This window comes from Petaurus breviceps, unplaced genomic scaffold (assembly GCF_028583685.1).
Source record: "Petaurus breviceps papuanus isolate PSGF00001 unplaced genomic scaffold, PetGlider_PUasm1.0 190, whole genome shotgun sequence".
NCBI classification, from domain to species: domain Eukaryota; kingdom Metazoa; phylum Chordata; class Mammalia; order Diprotodontia; family Petauridae; genus Petaurus; species Petaurus breviceps.
The window spans coordinates 646,444-662,823 of NW_027185810.1; the positions used below are offsets into that span (position 1 = coordinate 646,444).

A 16,380-nucleotide genomic window follows, 5' to 3' on the forward strand; every position below is an offset into this window, starting at 1 on the left:
TATCTCATTTAGGTTGAGCTTTCAGAGTTTGCAAAGCAATTCTTTCACAACAATCTTACAAAGTAAATAGTGAATTAATACTCTGAAAGATTAAGTAACCTAACTGTGGCTACACAGACTACTGATTATCTGAGTCAGGATTCGAACCCAGAAGTGCTGGCTCCAAATCCATGCCTCTATCCATTGTGCCAAGTACCCTCTGAGAAGTTGTTTGCACTAATTCTTAAAAAGTAAACTGCTATCAGAGACCATTCCCTCGTTATGGAGGTACTCCATCACCTAAATCCCACTTGTCTGCCCACTTTATTGATTCTCTAATCAAGTGAGGCCAACATCTGCACAGCTACCTGAACATAATGTGTTCATTTTCATTCCTGTAATTTTACTCATGCCATTTTCTCCACTGCCTGTGCCCATCCTTTGAAGACTCACATAAGGCAATGAAGGTTTCTCCAGCTACCAAAGCCCACACTAACCTCTCCCTTTGCTAAGCCCATATTCTGCTTAGTGTCACTACCACACTCTTTAGCACACCATTGTCCTTGAATTGTTATTGATTATATTTCATTTATAATTGATATAACATTAGTTATGTCACTCTCTATAAATTGTAAGTTTCCTGAAAGCAGGGATCATGCCTCACGTTTCTGTCATCCACAACATTTCAGTGAATACCAGCTTGATTGAACTCAATAAATCTGCATTTCAGCTGAAGCTAAAACTCTTTATGGCTATTTCTTTCCAATATTATCATGCAACTGTTGGGTTTTGGAAGAAAATACAGGTATTTGTGGAGGTAAATGTTCTCTTTTTTGTCTTCTTCCAGGTTCTCTGGCTATGAAGGTGTGCCGAAAGGATTCCTTGGCGATCAAGCTCAGCAACAGGCCCTCCAAGCGAGAACTAGAAGAGAAAAACATTTTGCCCAGGCAGACTGATGAGGAGAGACTGGAACTGAGGCAGCAGATCGGTACCAAGCTTACCAGGTAGGGATGTTGGCCAGCCCTTTCTTATTTTTCAGTGGGACCATAGAGGAGAGTTTTATTTTTCTGGACATGGGGTAAGTCAGTCATATCCATGACAGCAGAAGAATTTCCATTGCAGAGATATGACTTCAAATCCACCCATGGGGAGGGCAATGGCAATTGCTATCCTGAACCAATTGTCTCATCTTCCTTACTTGAATAGCCATTTATTGTACAGGTAGCTTCCCTAAGGATGCTCAGTGAGTAGAATAACCAACTGTAGCAAAGTCAGCATTGTCAAAGAGTGTTGCATACTCACATATATGTGTGGAACCATGTTTTGTTGTTTTTGTGTTTGCTTACCAATGTAATTAAATAAAAAAGCATCTTTGGTGAATGTAGTAACATGTAATACAGAACATCCACTCTAAAAGACACTGCATATCTCAATCTAACATGGCTCTTTCAGTGTAAGAGATCTTTTAAATATAGATATATACTGACCTATATATTTAGATATATGCTGACATGTAGATATATACTGATACATACATATATGTATACATATATGTGTTTGCATATACACAAATATGCAAAATATATCTCTACCTATTGATATACATCATATCAATACAAACTATATCAAATAAATCTGCATTTTGATGTATAAAATGCAGGTTTTTATACTGTGTGTATAAGGTACAGATTTTTTTCTGTTTCATAATGCTAACAAGCTACAAACTATATCACTGAGTTTAACTTTAATTCCTTGCAAAATTCTAGAACACATTATTAAACAAATAATTCATATGCATCAAAGGAAAGCAGAAATCACTGAAAACTAGTGTGACTTTATCAAGAACAAGTCATTTCAGAAAAACTAAATTAATAGACCAGAAAACTTATGTTGACATGAGTTTACCTATGTCCATAAAGCATTTGGCAAAGTCTTTCCCATTACCCTTGGGACAAGGTGGAAAGACGTGAGCTGGATCAGGGATTCCTAAGCTGTAGGACATGGACCCCTGAGAGAGCCAAAGATTATTGTGTAAGAGCTGTATGAATAACTATACATATCAAACATCATCATTTTGTCATTATGTAATGTCTTAGTTAAGTGAAATCAGTATTACTGCTATTATATGGGTTCTATAGAATAGATCTGTGCAATTATTTTGTGCTACAAAGAGATCTTCATATTCAAAAGGGTTGGAATCCATTGGGCTAGGTACATGTTACCCCATTGAGAATTCCAAACTAAATGCCCATTGGTAACCAGGAGAGAGGTCTCTGGAGAAGCACCTCCGAGAGCTGTCTAGTGCTATTCGGCATTTTTTAATGGCTTGGATGAAGGTCTGGATGCCATGCAGATGACACAGACTTGGGAGAGATAACTAACAATGTCCTGACAGAGTCAGGATCCTCAAATATCTGACCAGGATAAAACAATGGACCAAATCTAATAAGGTGAAAATTAATAGGAACAAATAGGAAGTCCTACATTTGGGTTCCAAAAATAAGCTCCTTGCATACAAGATAGAGGAGATGTCATGGCTAGAAAAGAGTTCCTGTGGAGACTTGAGAAATACTCATAGACTCCAAACGCAGTGTGAGTAAATAAGGCAATATAACAGCCTGACAAACTAATTTGGCCTGCTGCTGGCTGATCTCAAAGGCTGTCTTTGCATGGTTCCCCCGCTGCTGTCTACACTGGACATCTACCACTCCAGGTGTGGCCATAGTTGCCTGCTGTCTGTTCTGACGCTCCTGCTTCTCACCATTTCCTCCTCCTGCTTCTGTGTCTGGGCCTGGAACTGCTTCATTGCCCATGCTGAGAGTCTTTTGCATTTGTGCTCTTCGGCATCCAGACTAACCCCCTTTTAAAAATTTTCACTCTCTTCCTACTTCCTTCCTTAATATGTCAGACATAAGGGGCGGCCAGGTAGCACAGCGAGTAAGAGCACCACCTCCAGTGTTGGGATGACCTGGGGGATCGTATCCGGGCTCAGACACTTAGCACCCACCCAGAAACACCTGGCCGTGTAACCTTGAGCAAGTTACTTAACCCCAATTGCTTAGGGGGGGCCAGGTGGCTCAGCGAGTAAGAGCACCAGCTCCAGTGTTGGGATGACCTGGATCAAATCTAGGCTCAGATACTCAGCACCACACCCAGAAATAACTGGCCGTGTAACCTTGAGCAAGTTACTTAACCCCAATTGCTTTAAAAAAAAAAATATGTCAGACATAGCCATGGACACCAGCTCTGAGATCTCTACCAAGCCCCTAAAGGAGAGGAAAGAAATCATCAAGGAGATTGAGAATGACAGAGATAAACCAATTAATGGTAACACTAATGAGAAAAATGGAGAAGAGGAGGCTGACAATGAGGTAGACGAGGAAGATGAAGAGGATTAAGAAAAAAAATTGTGATTGGGGCGGCTAGGTGGTGCAGTGAGTGGAGCATCAGCTCTAGAGTCAGGAGGACCTGGGTTCAAATCCAGCCTCAGACACTTAACACAAAAATCAGTCGTGTGTCCTTGGGCAAGTCACTTGACCCCAGTTGCCCTACCTTCCCCTCTCCAAAAAGAAAAAAATGGTGAGGAAGAGGACGGAGATGAGGATGTGGAAGCCAAGAAACTATAAGCAAATAACCAGCTGAAGATGGGGAGGGAGAGGCTGTTGAAATCAAAAGGCAGAACACCAATAAGATAACTAGACATTGGAGTTGGGATGGGGAGTAATTTTTTTTTAAAGGGAGACAGAAAAGACTGCAATGTCCTATTAATCCTTAACTTCCTATCTCAGAATCTAAACATAGTTACCCTCAAATAGAGAGCCCAGGCCTACTGGGTGTTGTAACCCAAACAGAGAACACAGTCCTAATGATTACCAACCACAATGAGAATTAGCAACAAAAAGAGGGGGGGAAAAGCCTAAAACTTCTAAAGCCCTGGTTTTCTTAAAAGCTCTTTAAAGAAAAATGTTTGTATTTAGATTTAGATTTTATGTTTTTGTGTATATTTTAAGGGTGGTCAATCATTTTTCCATGATTTGGGATGACTAAGTAGCCTTTGATATGTTCTCTATCCTGTTTCTGATTTTAATTGTGTTATCATATTCCTAACAATCTCAAAGGAGGGGGAAAATCTTGCTAAAAAAAAAAAAAACTACGACAAAACACAACCTTATTCCAAGCATTCCAGTAACTTTTGTGTTTGTATCTATATTTAGCTATAAAATAAGTAATTGAATTGTTATTTGATAGTTGGAAGGCCAGAAATAAGAGGATTTTTTTTCTTCTTTGCCATTTTTCACTTTATTCTTTTTTATATACGAAGTTGCTATTTGAGATTTCTTGCTCTGTGTTATTTTAAATGTTAGTTTTGTTTCTTTGATGTATTGTGAAACATAGCAGGTATTTTACTGAGCTTTAAAAAGGAAAAAAAACTATTATGAACTTTGTGACATTAAAAGATGTTTTGTCTAGAACAATGTAGATGATAATCATGAGGTGACCTGCCCTGGTTAAATTAAATCCACATATTTTAGTTCCTTTCTGGGCACATTTTTGGAAGAATATTGACAGGCTAGAGGACAAACTAAAAAAAAACAATAAAGATAAGTGTATCTACTGAAGGAATTGAAGTCCTTTAGCCTAAAAATTAGTTAATTGTTTTCAAATATTTGAAGGGATGTTATTTGGAAGAGGGACTAGTCTTGTTTTATTTTGTCCCAGAGGGCCAAACTCTGGACAAGAAGATTTAAAGAAGAAGATTAAAGTTTGATATAAGGAAAAATATCCTAGGGATTAGATCTATCCAAAAGTGGAATGGAAGTCAGAAATTTTCCTCAATAGAGGCCTTCCAGTGAAGATATATGTTACAGAAGAGATTCCTGCTCAGGGAGAAGTTGGAGTAGGTAGCCTTTGATGTCCCTTCCAACTCTGAGATTCTGTGATTTTGTTTTATCAAAGGATGGGCAGGTAACACACTCTTCCATCAGTATAGTAGACTGAGTTATTTTAGGATACTTAAGTAGAACTTCTCTTTCTTTAATAATATGGTTGTCCCCTGGGGCATGCCATATTTTGATGTGTCAAGGAGGCATAACCTTACCTCCAAGACCAAATGATTTGCCCTCTCTGATACCCATCTCTTTCCTTTTTTTTGTCCTTTTCAAGCTGGGTTGGAAGGAGCCCCATGGGATTTGAGAGGAAGTACTTGATTTAATATTAGCCTAGAAATATGAGGATTTCTAAGGAAAGCTCAGGAATGCATGCTATTCTGAATCTTCCAGTCTGAGAGTTATGGGTTGATATGGGTTATTCAAAAATCATCTTTCCTTTGTATTGTTTGCAATATCCATATATTGTAGTCTCTGTCCTGCTAAGATCAGGAGGACCAGGCATGGCAGCACACATCTGTAATACCTGCTACTGGGGAGACTGAGGCTGGTGGATCCCTGGAGCTCAGGAGTTCTGAGCTGCAGTACCCTGAAGCCAATTGAGAATCAACTAAATGTGACACCAGTATGGTGTGCCCCAAGGACCAGCAGACTACTAGGCTGCCTAGGAAGGGAAGAACCATCTTAGGTCAGAAACCCAGTAGGTTGTTGCATTTCCAACCTATGTAAGATAAGGAGACCCAGTCTACCAAGAATAAATAAATAAATGTGACTAGAAAAACTAAATATCACAAATGACAAGGTGTATTCAAATCTTGCGATGAACTAAGAAGAAAGTCATTTGGACTAACTCTTACACTTAGGCTAGCTGGTAGCTGATATCAATAAAACATTTCTTCCTTACCATTCCGAGGTTAAGATTTCATCCCTGTGAAGAAAAAGACATTCAAAATGAAATTGGACCTTTGTAGACAACAAGAAAGTAAATAGAAAGCGGTCATAGTTAGTCTTTCCTTCCCATTCCTGCATTCTCTCACCAAGCCCTCAGGTGTGCAAGGTGGAGGAACTCAACAAAAAGTTAACTGAACCAAATGGTTTCAAACTATGAGAGTTTACAAGCATTCTTGACAGGAGGATACCAGAACTTTGAGAAGAATTCTATCTCAAGAGAAGTTGGGGTTAACCAATGAAGTAAGGATTAATATTGGGACTGCTTTAAAGGAGGTATATCATTGGATGGGTCAAGAGCTTTCAGAAGTAGCCCTTCCATAAAAAGGAATGTAGGTAGAATATAGGACAAACAATGAGGGGGGAGGAGGAGAAGTGTGATAGACAGGTGAACAGGAACAAAGGAGAAGAAAGTTTCTATTAGAGGAATAAAATGTCAGCTGGACATTAGGAAAGCTATAGAGGAAAGATGGAAACTTAGGTGCCACACCCATCACTGTACTCGAGAGTTGTTTAGATGTGTTTCTAGAGTGGTGATTCCCAAATTGGAGGACATGAGGAAATTGCAGAGTCACAACCTTGATGCCTTCGTTCCTGGAGCGGGCACTATGGAGACTCCTGGGCTGCTGCTTCTGCTGCTATTGCCTACAAATGCTTCAGACTTTCTGAAGATCTTTTTCCTCTCTCCTTTCCCCCTTTACAGTCATGCCCCTCTCTCCCACCACCCCTAACCAAATATTTAGGACATCATTGGTGGCAAGCAGGGAAGTGGTTATTGTTGTTGTCTGTCCATTCTCAAAGAGGACCATAGCATCAGGGAAGTGATGCCATGACAACATGCATGTGAATTGGATTTAAGTGAGGTAGGGCTGTGCAAAGTCACCAGCCTCACTTTCTCCTCCAGAATCATCTGGATCCAATGGCTCAATATAGATCAGGATGACTGAAAATGACCCAGGATGCAGTGGGAGACCTTGGCCTTTTTAAGTTAAGGTGTTTCCCAGTTCTCGGTTTGAGGCAATAAAATAGGGGCAATTAGGAGATTCTAAAAGCCCCTGGGAAAGTAGCATAAAAAAAATGTTTAAGAACCTCTCTTCCAGTCTCAAGCAGTAGCTGTCTGAGTTTTTTTAGGAAGGAGATGGGACAGGATTAGTATTTAGTTTATACTGCCTATAACTATGAAATTTTTCCTAATGTGGAAATAAGTGACAAAATATTTTCCAAGTATTTTACCTTATACTTTACATTACTGGTTTCAAAAATAGTAAGTAATACTTACATAGCATGTTAAGGTTGGAAAAACAATTCACATGTATGATCTCCTTCAATCCTAACAACCATAATGAGACAGACGCTATTATTATCCCCATTCAACAGATGATGAAACTAAATCTGAGCCCACAGATGAAGCTTATATAGCTAGGAAATGTCTGATGCAGGATTCGAACTCTGTTCTTCCTGATTCCAAAGCCTCTACCCACTCTGCTGCCAAGCTGCCTTTGTTCTCCCTATTTGTCTCAACCTGCTTATATTTATACAATGTAAATTGGTCTAACTTCTCCCAGCTAGTCACCTATACCAGAACCTTCCCAGGGTAGGGGGAATATTATCCCCCTAACTCCCAGTCCCATGGAGAGCCACCAAGTGGCACTTGGCAGAGACACAGATTGCCACCTATCCAAAACTTAGAACTCTAAGAAGTCTTCTGGGATTCCAAGTTAAGTGACTAGCAAGTGTCAGAGGCAGGATTTAAGTCTAGACCCACACACATATTCCTCTCCTTTCACCAACTGGAAGTAGAGGCCATAAAACCCAGAAGCAGATTTGCAAATGAATGAATGAACTAATGGAAAAGCATTAATTAGTCACCAAGTACTACACTCAGATGACTTAAGTGGATGGAGGGCCATGCCTAGGATCTTCCTGAGTTCAAATCTGGCCTCAGACATTTACAAGCTCTGTGACTCTGGGCAAGTCACTTAATCCCATTTGTTTCAGTTTCTTCATCTATACAATGAGCTGGAGAAGGACATGGTAAACCACTCCAGCGTCTTTGTCAAGAAAACCCCAAATGGGGATCACAAAGAGTCATACAAGACTGAAAAATTACTAAGCAACAACGACAACACTGTGCTAAGGCCCATGCACCTGAAGCTATTTCTGGTTTTGTAGCAGCATCTTAGCACATAAACACTTTCTTTACTGTGCCTGCACATTCATCCTACTCAGACTTCACAGGATGCCACCCAAAAAATATAACCAGAACTCCTGATTAATATGGAACCTGAAACAAAGGAGGAAAAGTAAAGAGTCTTAAGTGGACTTTCCATGTGTCCTCCAGCTGAAAACATCCATGTGTTACATAGTCCCCTCTTAGAATGTAAGCTCTTTGAAAACAAACACCATTTTCACTTTACTCTGTATTTCCAGAATTTAACACAGTTATTTGGTGCTAAATGAAAGCTTTTTCATTCATTTTTTTCATTTCATTTCATTCATTCATTCATTGACTCCATACACCAGTTTCATACACCAGCAGAGATCCAAGGATTCCCATGGTGCTATAGGTTCTGTGACCAAAATGGAGTAATACCATTTGGTCCCGTGAAGGTGTGCTCTGGTATCTATTCTCCTGCCTTGTTCTCCATATCAGACAAAAAGAAATAAAGCAGAGTAATCCACAGATTCTCAGGGGTTGGACAGATGGTGGGCACGGTCAAAACATGACTGTCAGCCCAGGTGTGCTGACCAGTAATTTTGCTTTGTTAGAATTTTGCTCACTTTCCCAACATGGTGCATCTGTGTCTGTCCTCTAGTAAGGTCACCTTGGTTAGACAGTGACCATTCAATAAGGATTCAAAACAGTTATTTTGTATAGCAGTGGGAAATAGTGTAGATGGATCAGATTCTCATTTCAATTTTTGGGGGCTGAGGGAGGTGTATTTAATGATTTTCATGTGGAGAAAGTGTGCGTGATAGATACAGCCCATCTCTATGGGGCATGGGGCATGAAAAACTCACAAGTGCTCAGAGGGATCTGTTTCTATTTGAATTTGGCACTACAGAATAGAATAGGTCTTAAAGTCAAGGAAGATCAGCTTCATGTTCAGTTTCTGATATACATTGGCTGTGTGACTCTGGACAAGTCACCTAGCTTTTTTTTTTTGCTTTTTGGAGGATAGTTGGGGTTAAGCAACTTTCCCAAGGTCACACGGCTAGTAAGTGTTAAGTGTCTGAGGCCAGATTTGAACTCAGGTCCTTCTGACTTTAGGGCCGGTGCTCTATTCACTACACCACCTAAACACCCCAAGTCACCTAACTTTTTAATGCCTCTAGGAGTCCTCAAAGACTATCGACTGAGAGTAGGTGCTAAGCAGCAGTCATGGAGGAAATATACTTACTGGTAGTTCCCCATGCCAATAAAATAGCATATCAGTCTCCCCCTTCCCCCAAAAAGGGGAAGTTTTAGGACATTTTCTCCCAAAATGAAGATTAAGTCAGTACTTGTAGCCACACAAACAAAAGTATAAATCAAGAACAAAGTTGAGAAATAAAAGATGGTCTAGCCAGGTTCTGTAGACAGAAGCATATGTTCTGTCTGAATATAGTATCTATCACCATGATACATCGGCATTTCACCAGCATGCTATATTTATGAGAAGGAAACGAAGGGGAGGGAAGACAATCTTTCTTTGTATCCAGTGCCCCCCAGATTTGAGTGCTGTCCATCTATAAAAGCCTAGACTCTTTGGTCTCTAAGATTTATAAGAACAAACTATTTGATCTCAAGTCTCTGTAGGTTCATGTGTTGAGCTGACTGGGAATTACTGTGCACAAAATGTTTTGCTTCTGTATCATGGAAAGGAACCAAGAGAAATGTAAGTCTTCTATGCACACTGTGCATTTCTGAAGCTTCAGGGTTGTTCTCTGCCATCTGAAGCAACTCTGGAAATCTCAACACAATGAAAAGAATGTAGCCATTTGTCCTGCCTTCAGGGAGACCCTTGATGGCATTGAAGGGTGCAGATCTGTAGGGCTCCCATGATGATCGCAAAGGTGGGGGGGATGCAATGCAAAAGCTGACAGGTGAAAGGTGGGGGAGATTATCTGCAGAATAAGCCCCAGTGCTCAAACAGAGAAGCAAAAGGAATTTTTCCCACAGGAAGCCTTTCTCATGGTATCATTGGGATGACACTTTTCACCTTCTTTCAGTAACTTGTCAAGACTGTCAAGTAAAAAGAGAAGCTTCCAGTAAGTCGGTGAGTTAGGGAGGAGCTGTCTGCCATCACTGAGGGGAGGCTGTGATTGGCACAGCGAGTGGTCAGTTCATTCTTCCTGCTCCATACTGTTGTGTTCAATACAGAGGTTATTCTCCTTTGCTGTTCATGTCATGACAAGCCCTAGGACATTGCATTCCCAAAAGCATAAGCCAAGGGAAGCATGTAGGTCTTGTAAGTCCCAAGGTCCTCTGGGACTACTCTACAGTCTCCAAAGTTGTTTGTCCTCTATACTCTCACAGGGCTTTTCAGGCTACTAGAGAAAAGAATCAACTTTTAAAAGTTCATAATCATTGTCACCCCTCTAGGTAGTGATGATTCTAACATTCTTCATTTACCCAGGAGGTTTGCTATTTTTCTTAATGAACCCAATCAAACTCCTACCTTCATGGCTTCCAGGGGTGGGGAATCTGTGGCCTTGAGGCCACATGTGGCCTTCTAGGTCCTTGGGTGCTGCCAAGTTTTACAGAACAAATCTTTTTATTAAGGGGATTTGTTCTGTGAAGTTTGGATTCAGTCAAAGGGCCATACTTGAGGACCTAGAGGGCCATGTTTGGCCTTGGGGCAGCAGGTTTCCCTCAACCCACTTAGACCCATCCATTTTAAATCATATTTCCAAAATCAATTATTCTTTTTTAAAGTACACAAGAACTCTGCCTTTTACTTACCTAGTCAGTCATTGATATTATCTCCCAACAACTCCACTTTCCAACATGGGGCTCTGATGGATTGACAGGGTTAGACAACTGGGCAGAGTCCCCAGTGATATCAAACCATTCTGTAAGACTTCTAGGAGTGGGGTTTCTAATGACTAGTGGTAACCTGAGTGATGTCACTTAGAGAGAGGCTGAGTTCTACCTCTTCTTCCTGTCCAGAAAATATCTGATCCTGTTTATGGGAACATTTTACCCAGTGCTGCCTAATACCTCCTATGGGTTTCATCATTTGACAGAGAAGGAAAGGTAGGGAAGGTAAATAAAACCCTGTTTGGAACCCTCTCAGCTTCTAAGAACCTTTTGATTCTAAGTGAAGCTTTGGAATGAGGGGCAGGAGGCACTCTCCTGACTGAGAAACATGCCCTATCAGTCTGGAATTCCTTCCCATCCCAACCATTTCACAGAAGCATTAGACATTCCCCACCCAGAAGGAAAAGCATTTGTCATTGCTGCCCATTGATTTATCAAGCACCCACCTGAGCTGCAAATAGACACAGCCTCTGTGTCTCAAAAAATCTAAAAATATCCCTCAGGAGAAGCTGTTAACTACCTAAATCGGTTTTAGGGATTGAGTCTCTTCTTTTTGTTCATTTTCTGATTGATTTTGGGTACCAGGACAGGCTTGCTAGTTTTGTTAGCCACCCATCTCCGGGGTCTTTCCCTCCTTTCTGCTGCCATCCCACATGTTGCCATGGGCAAACTCAGAATTACTAGGTCTCCAGATGACACTTCTACCAGTTAATTAAAGAAAGATACAGATTTTGTTGAAACTACTTGGGATAATATTAAGGAGAGCTACAGAACTGTTCTTTATCATGCTTGCTGTGTATTCAGGGATATTATTGATAATACTGCATAGACCAGTAAGGAATCCATCCAATGTGGGTTGGTTTTGTTTTGTTTTTTTAAGAAACATTTTCACATAAAAATCTGCTTGTATAGTGCATTTTGAAACAAATCCCTGTAGGATCCAAATCTATTTTGACTATTATCATCAGGTTTTTTGGCTTGATCTTTGAGACAAGAACACCATACTCCTATAAAGAATGATTAAATACTGTGTGTCAGTCTTTGATTGGGTAGCCATGATTAAGCTTCAGACATCATTCAGGTGTTTCTTAGAATGCATACGTGTGACTTTTCAAAATAATGTTTGGATAATTGAAAGTTACAGTGCAGGAAGCCCCCAATTTTCTTTCTTCCTAAATGTCAGAGGACAAGGTTTGGGGAACCATGACCTTTGAATAGCGGGAATCCATAGCTTCAACAAAAAAATGCATCACCTATTATGCAATGACATGCCATATCCATCCTCCTTGCATATTCATCCATCCCCAAGCCTGAAATGCACTCCCTTCTTATAATAATGATAGCAAACACTTCTATAGTAATTTGCTTTTGCCATCTTATTTAAACCCCAAACTTCTTTGAGGTTATGACATCATCAGCCCCATTTTATAGGTAAGGAAATGCAGGCTCAGAAAGAGTCAGTGTCTTGCCCAGGTTCACACAGCTCTTATGCATTTAAGGCAGGATTCAAGGTCAGGTATTACTTACTGAATGACCAGACCTTTATCCATGATGCTACACATCTCCTTGATCCAACTAAAATCATTCTTTTCCTACAAGGCTTATCCCAGTGGCCAATTTTTCCATAAAGCTTTCATGGACTTTAAGCCTCCCTTTAATTAAAATATTTCTTCCAATTTTCTTAGTACACTCTTTATCTCGTTTGGCCTCATCACACTATAATTTGTACAGTATTCTTCAGTTGACCTGTCATTTTTCCCCTAATTGAAGTTAAACTCCCTGAGGGGAAAGACTGAGAATTTTTCATCTTCATATACCTAGCACCTAGAACAGTTCTTTGCCCATAGTGAAGCATCTAATGAATGTTTGCCAAATTGGAAACTGAATCATTTCATGGATGCTTAATAAAAAAAAAAAATTGGACATCTCCTTTGACATGGTATCCAAATCCTTTCTCTTTATTTTTTCTCCTCCTTTCTCTTCTCTTTTCTTTTTTTTTAAACTAAACAACAGCATCTATTAAGTCTCTATTATGTGTCAAGCACTGTGCTCAGAAATGGAAATGCAAAAGAAAAAGTCAAAATGGTACCTCCCCTCAAGGAGCTTACATTCTTTTTTTAATTTTAGTTTTAATTTATGGAATAAAACAAGCATTTCCATAACATAGTATAATAACAAAAAAAGGTGATTGCACATAAAACTACATCTATCATGTAATCCTACCCCTGAGAGAGGTCCTTCAATTGTGTTTATGTGTATATGCGAGTGGAGGCAGGGGACACAGATATATGATAATAGTCTGCTCATCCCCACAAATTCCATTATGCTTTTCTTCCTTCTGATAAATCAGTTCATTAAGTTACTAAAGGGCTGCTCTGATCCTCTTGTTATGTGCTATGAAGTAGTTCACACTGGGATATAGTTCATTAGACAAGCAGAATACAGAGCAGTGAGGTCCGAAGAAGGCTGAACCAGGAACAGTGAACAGAAGATGCAGAGAGACAGATTTCAGCTTGATGTAGGGAAGAACTCCTAATAATTAGAGCTGTTCATAAGTGGAATGAACTGCTCCTGAAGGGACTCTCTTTACTGAAAGTCTTCAAGCAAAGTCCAGGTGACCATTTGCCAGGTGTGTTATAAAGACGATTGTCATTCGCGTACACACATTAGCCTCTGAAGTCCCATCCAATTGAAGAGATGCGATTTTTGTAGAGTACTTCAAGCTTGACTTTACCCTTGCTACGTTGTAGCCCAATACAAGACCAAGGACTGAAAGCCCAGGCATGACCTTCTGGTAGTACAGAAGCATTGACTATTGATCAGACACTACAGCAGGGGATGTTTTTGCTTGGTGAGAGATATACTTCAGTGCCAGTTGACTCCTAGTCACAGCGGGGCAGCTGGAGGTGTCCCATGTAAGAAGAGTCATTTGAGCCCTGCGAGTTGAAGAACTTTGCCCTCAAATGGAAATAGCTACAACTCACATTTATACAGTTACAAAATGTTGTTTTATGTATGTGTGTACATACACATATATGTAATTATATGTATATAGAAAATTACATCTATGAATTGTAATTCTATATAAATCTATAAGCATATGTATTGCATAGTTATACAGAGATACATAATTACATGTGTGTATATATACATACATATATAATTTGGTCCTGTCAATAATGTGTATATTCATGTGTATGTAATGCTATCGACATATAGCATTTACATATATGTATGCATGTGTGTGCATATAGAGAAATATAAAATTTTGCTACTTTCAGTAATACATATGTATATGTGTAATATATACATATATAGTCATATTATGTATGTATACATATGTATATATAATTCGGTCCTTTCAAAAGTTTATATGGGTACATATACATATAGGTAATGGCATGGAGCTATATCTATATATGTATTGTATTGTGCATATACATGTGTAAATATAAATTTTCAGTCCTTTCAATAATATGTATGGGTGTGTCTATATACATATATGTTATATAGAGATTTATAAATATAAAATCTTGTCCTTTCAGCACTATGTATGTGTGTGTAAGTATACGTGTACATATATTTAATTATGTTATAATTACAGGTCTGCACATATATGTATATATTTGTTGTTGTTTAGTTGTTTCAGTAATGTCTGACTCTTCACCACCCCATTTGGGGTTTTTTTTGCAAAGATCCTGGAGTGGTTTGCCATTTCCTTCTCCAGCTCATTTTACAGATGAGGAACTGAGGCAGACAGGGTTAAGTGACTTGCCCAGGGCCAGTTAGCTAGGAAGTGTCTGAGGAAGGATTTGAACTTGGGTCCCCCTAACTCCAGGACTGACACACTATTCACTGAACCACCTGGTTGCCCACCATATATGTGTATGTACAAGTGTGTACATATGCATATATACATACATATATGCACATGCACACATATGTGTGTTCATATATATAAATTTGGTCCTTTTGACAATCTTGGGGGGTAGACAGTGATATTATCATTATTCTCAGTTTACAAATAAGGTAGCTGAGGCCAGAGAGGCCAAGGACACACAGCTAGTAAGAAGTAAAGCTGGGACTCCATCCTAAATGTTTCTGACACCAGAATGCTTTCCACAATGCAGCTGCTCAGTTGAACAGCATATAATTCTATAAATTCAGTTCAAACACTTTAGGGCCTCCCCTGTGCATATCACATTGAATCACTGTGCATGGAACAGCTAAGCTGCTGCAGTAGTACCAAGCATGGATTCAGGAAGACCTGAATTTAAGTCCAGCCTCAGACACTTACTAGCTGTGTGACCCTGAGCGAGTCACTTAACCCTGTTTGCCTCAGTGTCCTCATCTGTAAAACGAGGGTGATGATGATAATACCTACCTCTCAGGGTTGTTGTGAGGCTCAAATGAAATAGTAATTTTAAAGCATTTAACACACTGCTTGGTGTATTGTAAACTCTATGTAAATATTATTATTATTAGAAAAATAAACAAGTTCTCACAATATTTTAGAATAGCTTTTCAGCTTTCTTGGCCACTTACAGCTCTCTATGTCTGATAGTCTTTTAGTATGCAAAGGTCACTTCCCACTAGGGAGAGGTTGAACAAGGCCAGATGCAAATAATATGCAAATTCATTGAATAATCTTTGTGTCCATGAGGAATGAATGGTAATAACCCAACTTCAGCTTAAAAGATTTTTTTCTAGACTTTAAGGCCAAAAAGAAATGAAATTTAAATCAGAAACCAAGCCCTCGGTTTAAATAGACAGCTGTACGAAAGGAACAAACTGAAATAGACTGAAGTGTGAGCAGAATTAAGGCATTTGGAGCAAACCTGTGGTATTTGCATAATAAATACCTGCTCTCTTTGGATAACTGAGCCACTCTCATATCATGGGACATCTCTCTGAAACTGGATGCACAGTAGAATATAAGGTAATAAAAGATAATCACATTCTTCAAGGAGATGATTTGGCCTAGGCTGACATCTCCTTAAAGATGCTGATGAGAGCAATGGATACATTACTGTTTGACTGACAGGGTATTAGATGGAGATGTTCTTGCTCTAAAAAAAAAGTTAGGTAGCTGTCTAGATGAACTGATTGGAGTGGGATGAGATACCGTGTGATGCATTTTGGGGGTAGGGTTTTAATTTTTTTGGTTCTACCTGTGATTTCACTGGTATGGAGACTCCTGGTGCAAAAACCTTCCTCTCCCAATGTAGCTCAGTAATTACGCTGTAATTCCCAGAGTCACCTGCAAGCACTAAGGTTTAAGTGACTTTTTTAAGGTCACATAGCAAATATGTGTTAGAAGGAGGATTTAAACCCAGGTCTTCCCTGGCTGTAATAATGATTCTCTATCCACTATTCCATGCTGCTATACAAGGTCATAACACAACTCCCAAATCACCCAAATAGAGATTCTGGCATTTAAGCCTATATCATATCTATGAAATAAACATGTGTCTCATGAACATATCTTAACTTCACTTCTTCCCTCTCATAGAGGAACTACTCTACTGAGAGCTGTGCAAGCCC

General features: G+C 39.5%; 1 protein-coding gene and 1 pseudogene across 7 annotated transcripts in view; both read left to right on the top strand.

Moving 5' to 3' along the window:
* PHACTR1 (phosphatase and actin regulator 1) overlaps positions 1-16,380 on the top strand; it is a 695,847-nt gene that overhangs the window by 620,595 nt on the left and 58,872 nt on the right. For all 7 annotated transcript variants that reach the window (XM_069092414.1, XM_069092412.1, XM_069092416.1 and 4 more), the window contains one exon: positions 827-983. In XM_069092414.1, the coding sequence (XP_068948515.1) occupies positions 827-983 (157 nt within the window). The remainder of the gene's footprint in view (positions 1-826; positions 984-16,380) is intronic.
* LOC138164521 (prothymosin alpha-like) lies at positions 3,198-3,703 on the top strand (annotated as a pseudogene).